General features: G+C 39.5%; 1 protein-coding gene across 1 annotated transcript; it reads left to right on the top strand.

The window, feature by feature from the left end:
- The first annotated feature begins 546 nt into the window (after window positions 1-546).
- Window positions 547-5,388, top strand: LOC116267094 (putative receptor protein kinase ZmPK1). The gene is made up of 2 exons (XM_031648661.2): window positions 547-1,317; window positions 3,502-5,388. Exons 1-2 carry the CDS (start codon window positions 605-607, stop codon window positions 5,318-5,320), a joined length of 2,532 nt encoding a protein of 843 aa, XP_031504521.1. The 5' UTR covers window positions 547-604; the 3' UTR covers window positions 5,321-5,388.
- Window positions 5,389-11,464: the final 6,076 nt, after the last annotated feature.

Raw genomic sequence — 11,464 nt, 5'->3', positions numbered from 1 at the left:
TTTGTGAGGTTGGTGATGGAAACTGCCTACACCTGCTCACCTAAAATTTTTAACATTTTAGAATTTTAAATTTTATTTTCCAAATTTTAGAAGGGTGCTAGCTTCAGATTAAAAATAAATAAAATATATATATATATAATGTAAAAGTTTTAGTTTAATCTATAAAAAAAATTCAAAACTGTCTTTCAACCTTTGTTAAATTTTAAAACTATAATTTAATCCTTGAAACACAACAAAAGAAAAAAAAAGTTTCACCTGCCTCCGCCGGCGGCTTTAGGCCCCGGAGGACTTGGAACCCTGTCAGTCACGACTTTTACCCCGTCAATCCACTTGTACAGGACGATGACCTCGCGGCAGCTTCCTACAGGATGATGACCCGGCGCCAGCTAAGATCCGGTCTTTTATTTTGACTGGTCGCTCCTTCCACCTGCTCTCCAAGTGAGAGAGGACCATGGAGTTTGTTCGATCCCGAACAAGAAATAATGTTAAGCTCGTGAGATCATGAAGAGAAGAAGGGGTCTTTTCTGCTTCTTTCTGAATTGTCCTTAAAGGAGAGATTCTGTATATTCTTTGTTGCGGAGGCCAACACAAATCCACGACAAAGATGGCGAGAACTCCATTGCTTCTCAAGGGTAGCAGGCGGCTGGGACGTGCTCTCTTCTTCGCCTTGGTGGTGGCCCTGATTGGCTCCGTCGCCGCCTCGCCCCGGCGGCCTTCAAACATGTTGTACCGAGGCGACTCGCTCTCTGCTGAGAGGGCCTCCAACGACGTCCTCGTTTCGGAGAAAGGAACGTTCAAGGCAGGTTTCTACTCAGTGGGTGTGAATGCTGTCTCATTTGCCATCTGGTTCGCCGAGCTGCCCGACCAGACGGCGGTCGTCTGGATGGCCAACCGGGACCGGCCGGTAAACAGCAGGGCCTCTCGCTTGTCCTTCTGGAAAAGAGGTGACCTCGCCCTGCTGGACGCAGACGGCAGCTTCGTGTGGACGACCACCATGAGCAGCGGCAACAGCAGCAATGCGGGGGCTGCGGTGCGGGTGGAGCTGCGGGAGACGGGAAATCTGGTGTTGGTGGACGACAGGGAAAGAGTGGTGTGGCAGAGCTTCGACTACCCGACTGACACCTTGCTGCCGGGGCAGCCGTTAACCATGTCCACGCGGCTGGCGTCCAGGAAGGCTGAGGGCGTCTACACCACCGGCTACTACCGCGCCTACTTCAACGATGACAACGTCTTCAGCTTCGTCTACGTTGGCCCCAAAAGGTCCAGCATGTACTGGCCGAACCCGGACAACGATGTGTTTGAGAACGGAAGGACAAGGTATTTTTTTTGTTTTTTCAAATGTTTCCCCTTGATTTTTGCAGCCTGGAGAAATAATACACAAATACACTGGGACAATGACCAAATTCGAATATCAAACCCTTTAAGTGAACCGTCTTCCTGTCCCATTGCGCTAACCCTCCTTGATCAGATTCACCTGTCACCTTTTCTAACTGGTTAATTAAGATGATGATAGGGATCTCAACCACAGAATTGGCCCGCTCTAGAGCACAACACAGGTCACTTCCAGCGGTGTTATCCTAGCGGCCAGCAGTAGAGCTGCTGCCGTCACCGATTGCTTCTAAGTTACATTCTAGTGTGCATTACCACTTATTTTTCCAAAAACCAACTTTAATTTTGTTTATTTGCCAGATGTAGCTCGAATACATACTTAGTAGCTCTAACAAATAAATATATATATATACATATATGACAAAATTAAAGAGAGAAAATTAAAGCCAGAAATCACCCAGTGAAAACGGTGATAGACATTTTCTTCATCTAGTGTTAGTTCACACATTTACCTTATTGTTTTTTTTTCAACCATCCATTTAGATAGACAACATTGGTTTGATGGTTATGTGACTTTGAAAAAAGCTAGAGTTACTGTTCACTCACTATATATATATATATATATATATATATATATATATATATATATATATATATATATAAAACAAACCTTGCCTGCAGATTCGTCTTGCTCTTGAGACGATACGGATACTTTTTATAAGTCAAATTGAGTAAATAGATGTAAAATGCTAAATATTGTAAGACAATTAAACAAGTTAACACAAATCAGACATGTAAATAAGATTTTATAAAGGTTTAAAAGCTTAATAGAAATTAAATCATAAAATCTAAACTATACATAGCACAGTTTCTAAATAAAATGTCAAATCTCAAGTTTTTATGATTAATTAGTGCGTCCTTCATATTTCTTGCAATAATTTAATTGTCTGTGTAGTTAAATTTATGAATGAGTGTAAGCTGTCATATATAATTTCTAGTTGGCATTCCATACATAGATAAGCCAACTTGCTCCAACCCGAACAGATGTCTTCGAAGGATCCTACTTAATTTCTACTCCAAAGGCCGACTAAATTAATTCTCCACAAGTTTTTTGGAAATAAAACCAGTTCCTTGAATTTGCCGATTCAAGTTAATCATTTTCCTTGAAAAAATAACATAGTTTGTTGTAGTGATTCAAATATTGCCACTTAAATATTTCTAATAATTTTATATCTGTCTTCTTATCATTTTTCTTACTTGATAAACCTTAATTAACAACTTTTTGTTTGCTTTATTTTCATAAAATTTTAACAAATTTCTCGTGTTTCATTTGTTTCTTTATTTTGTTGTTTTTTATTTTTTTTTAATGTCAAGTTTTCGTGAACCCAAAGTTTTTCACCATTAAAAAATAATTAAGCTTTCATTGATTCAGTCGTGAGTTTCTATATGAACTCACACTTTTACATCCCTGTTGATATATGAAAGAGAGATCTGAGCCATCGAGATTGTAGAGTGAGGACCCAGGTTTAATGTTGTCATATGTCCACAAAAAATAAGTGTAATCATTTAGTTTTTCTCTATTTCAAAGTGAATGATGACTTAGCTATTGAGAGTTACCCAATCATTTAACTAAAGTTGTCTGTGTAAAGTAGATGAATGATTGAGAGAAAAAAAAATATGTAAACTAATACTAAATTTAAAAAATTTCTATCACTTTTTTCTTTGTTTTTCTCTTAAATGTCCATAATGTTAATTAGATCATCCTCATTAAATGGCTGAGTAACTATATTTGAGGTGGATGAATGATTAAGAGAAAAAGAAGAAAGAAAAATGTGTAAACTAACACTAGATTAGAAAAATTCTTACTATTTTTTCTTTTCGGTTTTTTCTTAACCATCCATCAGATTAAATGGTTGGATAACTATGAAAAAGCAAAGTTGTCATTCAGTTGTCCAAGAAATAATTAGCTATATTTTGATGTACTGCATATATCTCTTTCTCTCTCTCAGTACTCTTTCTCTCCCTCACTACTCTTTCTTTCTCTCACAAACGAAATTAGCTTGCAATTGTGCTGGGGATCAGTTCTTATGAAGCAATTGTTCTTTGAACTTCTGTATCTGTTTATATTGAATTACAATGTTTTCTTGCTTGGAATTACTGTTTCATATATAGGTATAATAGCTCGAGGTATGCAATTCTTGATGACTTCGGCCGTTTCTCCTCGAGCGACAAGTTGCAGTTTGCTGCATTAGATGTTGGTCCGGGGATCAAGCGAAGATTAACGATGGACTACGATGGGATTCTCAGGCTATACAGCCTCAACAACAAAACAAAAAGGTGGGAAGTTTCATGGCTTCCATCTGGACTGGGAAGATGCAGAGTCCACGGTCTCTGCGGGGAAAACGGGCTCTGTGTTTACACACCAACCCCTGCATGTACTTGTCCCCCAGGATTCAAAATGAACGACCCGGCAGACTGGAATCAAGGATGTAAGATGGAGTTCGACATCGTCTGCAACAAGACGCAGGTGCAGTTCATCAAGCTTCCGCACACAGACTTCTATGGCTACGACGACTTAATAGGTTACACAAGGGGACTATCTTTTGAGGCTTGCCAAAACATTTGCAGAAGCGACTGCAACTGCCGGGGTTTCGGGTATTCGGCTGACGGAAATGGCGTATGTTATGCGAAGAGCGTTCTGTGCAATGGCCAGTCCGGCTCACAGTTCTCCGGTGATATGTATGTCAAGGTTCCTTCATGGAATAAACGGCTCAGGCAGTTTACTATTCTTGATTATCAGTCTAGTGCTCTAGGTTGTTCAAAAGCTAATTCCTCCGTCCTAAAATTTGATGTACGTTACACAACTAGCAATGCACAAGGGGAGTATTTGAAGTACCCAATTGGATTCGCTATTGCCTTCGGTGTGGTAGAAGTAATCTGTGTGGGATTTGGTTGGGCTTACTTACGCAGTCAGAACAAGTACCAGCTTCTGCACAGTGTGGACCAAGGTTATTTAGCCATGAAAATGGGCTTTAGGAGGTTTACTTTCAGAGAGTTAAGGACAGCTACAAACAATTTCAGGGATGAGATAGGAAGGGGAGGATCGGGAGTGGTTTATAAAGGAGTGTTAATGGAGGATGAGAGAGTTGTTGCTGTAAAGAGGTTGGCGGGTGTGAACCAGGGGGAGGGGCAATTCTGGAGTGAGGTGAGCACCATTGGAAGAATAAATCATATGAACTTGGTGACTATGTTGGGATTCTGTGCAGAAAGGAAACACAGATTGTTAGTTTATGAATACTTGGAAAATGGGTCCTTGGAGAAGAACTTGTTCAGTGATTCTACTGTGCTCACTTGGAAGAACAGAGTCAATATTGCAGTTGGTACCGCAAAGGGCCTCGCTTATCTTCATGAAGAATGCCTGGAATGGGTTCTTCACTGCGATGTCAAGCCGCAGAATGTGCTCTTGGATAAAGATTTCTTGCCAAAAGTAGCTGATTTTGGTCTGTCCAAGCTTTTTGACAGAGCTGATAATACCACATCTAATTTTTCAAGGGTAAGAGGAACAAGGGGATATCTGGCGCCTGAGTGGATAATGAACCTGCCCATAACATCCAAGGTGGATGTATACAGCTTTGGCGTTTTGCTGTTGGAACTGGTGACAGGTCGCAGTTCCAATGGATTCCAACAAGTTGGTGAAGACGGACAAGTTAGACATTTGCAGCTGATTCCTTGGATCAAGGAAGTGGTGATGACAAGGGAGAACTGGGTGGAAGAAATAGTTGATCCACGTTTGTGTGAGATGTATGAAAAAAAAAGAATGGACCTTCTAGTTAAGGTGGCTTTGCAGTGTGTGGAAGACGAAAGGGATATGAGGCCAACCATGAGTCAAGTTGTCCACTCCATCACAGTTTCATGCGTGGACGACCTAGAGGTGGCGGAAGAAACTGATCAGCAGCAGTTGGGACTACTGCATTGCTTAGTGCAGTATTAATATATTTCTCTTTGTTGTCTGCCTTGTTGCCTAGTGTTTTGCAGTACAAGGAGCGTTATATGTGAATGTAGAAGCACTTACAGTACTGTAATGGATTCCATTAATAAATTAATGGGGTTGATGCAATAAAATTGCCATAATTTACATATGTGTTCACAAGATTTCACACACACACACATATATATATATACACACATATATATAAGGTTCTTCTTTTGTCATTTTATGTTCTTAACCTTTTTATATGGCAGATATGTCAAGGTAAAATTGGTTGTTTTTTGGTATTTATGCTATCTTCGTCGATGAGGGAATGGTGGCAAGGGAGGCCCCAAGAGGCATAGTATAGTTGGTTGGGCTAGGGTCCTGGGGACAGTAATCTTTTGTGTCAGTGGCTGCTAGGTTCATGGGTTTATATAGTAGAGTGTGGTATCAATTGCCAGTATACTTCTCCACACCAGGCCTTGATGTAGCATGGGCCCCTGAGGGTGGCAAGGGGGAAGAAGGGAAGGGAGGGGTTGACTTTGGCTCTCTTATGAGCAGTGGGTTCGCCTCTTACTCACCTAAAAAAAAAAAAACAATGCAAGATAGAGAGAGGAAAAAAAAAGTTCAAATAATCTAGAACACATCCAAAGAATGATGGATGCAAAAAAGGTACAACAAAGCAGAAAACAGAAAAGAAAAATCGCCAGAAGGGTATGCAGCATAGTAGAGAAAGAGAGAGAGAGAGAGAGAGAGAGGACTGATGATTTACGTATTATTTGTTTTATAAAAGGTTCGTTCTTTTGTTCTATAATAGGTTCATAATTTCAAAATAATCAAATTGTTCTATAAAAAGTTCATGTTTTTCTTCTATAAAAAGATCTTACTTTCAAAAATCAAATGGTTCATAAATGAAAGTGATAAAAATGGTACTTGATTATCATTTGCAAAGTTTTAATGACTCTTAGAAATTTATACACATGGCAAGTATGTGAAATTTTTCAAAAGCATGCAAGTGTCTAATTAAAAATCTATATAGAAAAAATTAGCCAACCCAGGCAACATTTTAAAGATTTAATACACTCTCTCTCGCTCTCACTTCTCCTCACACACAAGCCGATGACCCAGTTACGGATTTTGATGTTGCGTCGTTGTGGTCACTATCGGTGTCGTGTGAGGCCATGAGCCATATTGGCGGATATGCATGAGATGAACCAGAGAATGAATTAACGCTGGTTGAATTTGTTTTTTCCATTAGATATTTTAAAATATTTATTCGTTTAATTTTAAATAAAATGTGGAAATAGCTCATCAGTTGAAACACTGTATCAGTCAGCTGAGAAGAAAAGTTGAAACACTGTATCGTTTAATTTTATTTAAAACATTTTAAATAAAATGGGACCAAAACTTTTACTTACTTTCAACTGCCAGGGGTGTCGTGAATTACACAAGCTTTTAAGAGAGTTGTCCGTTTGGTTTCGGAAGACAGTTGTCCATTCTTACCCAACCCTTAAAAGAGATGCCTGGTTAAACAGAAAAGAATCCATAAAGGGATGAAAAAATTTATGATCAAAAGACAAGAAATAAAAAAGGAGGCTTGAAGATCACCCCTTTGCTAAAACAAATTTAGTTGTTGAGGTGGGACCTCAATAGGCCCCAGAGCCAATCTGCCGAGTATAGAGTATGATATGAATTTGGTCAGATGTCATCTATCAATTTAATTTTTCATGCAAAGGAAGCTGGGGCAGTACAAGCCATGTTCTTCCAATTGTCAGATTAAAAAATTACGTGCGATTGTTTAACACATTCAAGAAAATTTAAAATGCATACGTGTTGACTGAACCGTGTTTGATGTTACAGATATCCAGCTGCATTCGATTCCTCGCATCGTCGAAAACGTACTCTAAAATTAATTAACCTTACGCATGAAAGGAAACGTGTATGAGAAGAGACTTGTCGTTCTAATAATTCTCTCTAGTTTATGATGTAGTTCGCTTTAGCATTATATTATTGATGAAAATTTTCTGTTTCTGCAACTTGATCGTGCAGAAAACAGAACATTAAACTAAAAAATCAATCGTCAAAATCGTCTTACCTGGACCTAATTTCATTGGATGGTAAATGAATTACACCTTTATTTTAATATACGTCTTTCCTACGGATTTAATTTATTAGAGATGGACAAAAAAAATAAAGGGAACCAACCAGCTGCACTTTTTATTTTGCATATTGCACAGGAGAAAGGTTCAGGTGATGGAAAGAAATAGAATGCTTCCAGAAGCTTTATTGCTGGAAAAGCCTCTTTCCCATCCGGCGGACGGTCGTCAGCTGCTAAGGAAGCCTCCTACGCAGTGATCCTGGGATCAAACAATCAGTAACCCTTCAATGATGAGGTTTTGCAAACACAAACTCAAGTCATTGAGGGTAAGCCATGGATTTATCATTCTAGAGCAAACTCTAATAGGCTAGGAGGCGCTGCCTTTTCATTGGACTGCAATAGGATGACTCATCGGTGACTCTCAAAGGGAGAAGCATGGAGTACACTTGCATAAAGTAAAAAGGTTCAGATCAGAAAATTGAAAGACATTGTTTCTTTGGTTCAGATCAATTGATCCTACATCCATGGTAGAATTTTCGCATAGGGTGTTGTGGCTTCTTTACATTATCTCGCCTTTGATAGTTAATGGGGAAACACAGAAACAATTGAGGAAAGCTACAAAAAAAGAGGACGTTGGGCAATGGTTGAATCCCAATGCCTAGTACAAGGAAAATGGGTACGTCAATCCTCAAATAATGGAAAGAGAGACTTGAAATAATAGAGCCTTGTGAGAGTTAGACAGCCATTTTGTCACTATATCTCTAGTGGACCGTAGGCATTATAGCAGCTCCACTTACTCCAGAACATCATTTAACTCCTTCTTTGGTAAAGCTTTAGTTGAGCCATTTTCGAGCTGATTTGAACTATGAGTATAAAGAGTACTTATTTCACCATTTTGAACTTTCTCTCTCACAAAATGGCAATGGATGTCTCATGAAAAATTGCATTTGCCACAACATATATAGCTGAGTGCATTGGAGTGGAAAGCTTTAATTCAAGACGCATTTCTAACAATAAGCTTTTATTCAATGTAGTTTAATATGCTATGTTAGCCATTCTACACTTGATTGAGATATGACTTTTGTTTTTTCCTTTTCCAAGATACGAGGCTATCGCTAAAGTAGATACAGTATACCGTGGTAGATTTTCTATTAACGCTGCATGCACAGTCTGTGTTTGAGCATCCTTTAATGTCAACATGATCGTTCCTCTTGTACCACAACCTTTGATCATGAGCCTTCGTTAAATATTTTAGAACTCTTTCCATCATGCTCTTGTGCTCTTCATTTGGATTGTGCGTATGTTGACTGACTAGGTTCACAACATACCTGATATCAGGTCTCACAATTGTGAGACAAATTAATCTTCCCACTACATATTGGTTTCTGGAGATATTAGAGAGATAGCTTTTGGTGATTCCTTCGTTGGCATTGATGATGATGAGGGTGTCAACTGGTCAACACCCAAATTTCTTAGTTTCCTGCAATCATATTTTCTTTGATGCATAAATAAGCCGTCTTTGAATGAATGATCTCTATACCCATGAAAAATTTTAATTTCCCTAAGCACTTGACATCAAAAATTTCTAGAAAAGTTCCTTTGTTTTCTTCATCTTGACGTCATTTTTCCTTATAACTATGATGTCATTAACATAGTTCAAGACCAAGATGACATCATCTTTGCTTTTGTTTTTAAATAGTGACTAGTCGGCTTTGATTTTGATGAAGTCATTTTGTTCAAGAGCCTTACTTAACTAGAGATACCATGCACAAGGTGATTGCATTAGGTCATATATCAACTTTCAAAGTTTACACACTTGTGATGAATTTTTTTTTTTTTGGGCTATGTGGTTGCTTCATATAGACCTCCTATTGTAAGTTTCCTTAAAAAAAAAACATTTTTTACATCTAGTTGGAAAAAAAAGTCTGTTACAATTGTAGGCAATAATAGATAATAAAATGCAAACAATGTTCATTTTTACCACTAGTGCAAAGGTTTGTTCATATTCTAATCTTTGCATCTGTGCGTATCCCTTTGCAACAATCTTGGCCGTGTGTCCCCCAACTACACCATCACTATTATATTTAGTTTTAAAGACCCATTTACACCCCAACAGCACATTTTCCTTTACGTAGAGAAGTAATCTCCCAAGTTTTTTTAATGTAGAGCATCAAGTTCCTCTTGCATAGCCTTTGCCCACATGGGTACGTTTTTGGCTTCCTTGTATGGCATCGGTTCTGGATCCATATCTATAGTGGTAATAAAAGCAAATCTGATTTAGAAAAAAATTTGAAAAGACTTATTGCGTGTTTGGATACATACTCGGAAGTGGGTTTCCGAAGCAAATGAAACCTGCAGATTGAAACAACAGAGCCGTGGACCTTGATTGTGCAATGTGGATCTATTGATGGCGATGGTGGCCGAGGGAGTGTCAGTAGAGGATGGCACCAATCTTTTTGTTTGCCCCAAATTTTGAAATATTACTGCAGAAGTTTCCTTCCATATTTTTTAACCAATTTGGCTGTCAATCTTTCGTATTTGTGACCTAACTTACGGTGCACCAGGTATGTATGTCACCTGGTCCTCAATGCCCAAAAGACTGCCTGAAGGCTTCCTCAAAACTATGCAAGCTCTCTGATCCCCACATACTTGAGTTGAACGCTCCATTCACTTTAATATATTGGTTCGGACTAGGTACCTCAGTTCCTTTCCATTCCTTATCCTCTTGTTTAAATTCTAAAAAGGCTTTTACATTTGGACATTTTGTTTCACTTCAAGTTAAATTTAAAGAATTTGAATGCAGTATTTCTCATCCGATTTCTGCAAATTCTAAGATATAGTTTTCCTTCAAATTTACAAAGGTTTTTTGTTGGTATTTTGCCTCACTTATTTATTGGAATATCATATAAAGGGGCATATGATAGGCCAGTTTAATTGACAATCTAGTTAATTATAGGAAAATGGTCTTATTCATTAATGTATTATTTTCAACTAGGATTATATTTGGATCTGGATTTGGATCTAATTTGGCTAACTTTACTAAACAATATTAATTTGCTCTTATCTTGGTATGTTGGATCTTCAAAATAAATTACCTTGAAGTGTATACAAGATCTGTAGCATAGAGGACCCTAGGATTAGACATGGATCCGATTGTTTCCAAATGTATGTTTTAATTGTTCTACACAAATTCGGATGTAATATGATTTCAACCGGTTCTTCCTTCGCTAATATATTTTTCAGGATATTATTGGCCTCCATTCTATTTTCTTTCAGATTTGGTTTAACCCCAATTGGTCAGCAATGGATTTGGCCGAGGATTATTTATAGTCCAATTTTCCATTATCTTAAGTTTGACATGTCTTAGAAAGGACCATGACCAGATTTTTGAAGTTTAAAAGATTTGGATCCATATCTAAACCTTGAAAAGAATGTTTTGGCAGTTTCAATCAACTTTTAATTTAGATGAAAATCCATACAAGTATGTATTTTAATTGTTGTAAAGGGATTGTAGAATGGATCTGTTACAGGGCTACCTACGAGTTGGCCGGGAGCAGCCGACGGCACTGCTGAGACCAGGCCAGAGGGCGAGAGCAGCCAGCTACAGGGCCGGACGAGCGTCGACCAAGGGCGCCGAAGAGGACCGAGCGCGGCCGAAGATGGCGCGGGCCAGCACGCCGTCGAGGGGCTGCCGAGAGAGGAGGGCGCCGAGCGGGGAAGGCACCCGCAACCACTGACCCTGTTTCTTTTTGTTGTGAGGCTAACAGGACTTGCAGGGTGATGGACGAGGGCGATGCACGACCAAGGGAGGCTGAGGAGCCCGCGCCCTCAAATAGCGCCCACGAGCAAGCGCATGGGGAGGCTGGACGGAGTGACGCCACGGCCGCCGTTGCCGACGACAATGCCAAGAGCCCGAACGAGCCAGCCAGCGCAGTCGAGGAGCGAGCGAGAGAGGGCACTAGGCAGCCAAGGGAGGTTGACGAGATGACAGCCCCGCACTCCACCCGTGCATTTACTTCGAGCGAGGCTAGCCCGTTGATTGGAGGACTTCATGCCATAGAGCTTGG

Source organism: Nymphaea colorata, chromosome 13 (genome assembly GCF_008831285.2).
Source record: "Nymphaea colorata isolate Beijing-Zhang1983 chromosome 13, ASM883128v2, whole genome shotgun sequence".
In the NCBI taxonomy this organism is placed as follows: domain Eukaryota; kingdom Viridiplantae; phylum Streptophyta; class Magnoliopsida; order Nymphaeales; family Nymphaeaceae; genus Nymphaea; species Nymphaea colorata.
Note: the sequence above shows the minus strand (reverse complement) of the source record. Positions and strands in the feature narration are given on the sequence as shown.

Coding starts and splice junctions, on each gene's coding strand:
- LOC116267094 (XM_031648661.2), top strand. CDS start 605: ATGGCGAGAACTCCATTGCTTCTCAAGGGTAGCAGGCGGCTGGGACGT. Junction 1,318..3,501: donor TTTGAGAACGGAAGGACAAG/GTATTTTTTTTG, acceptor TTTCATATATAG/GTATAATAGCTCGAGGTATG.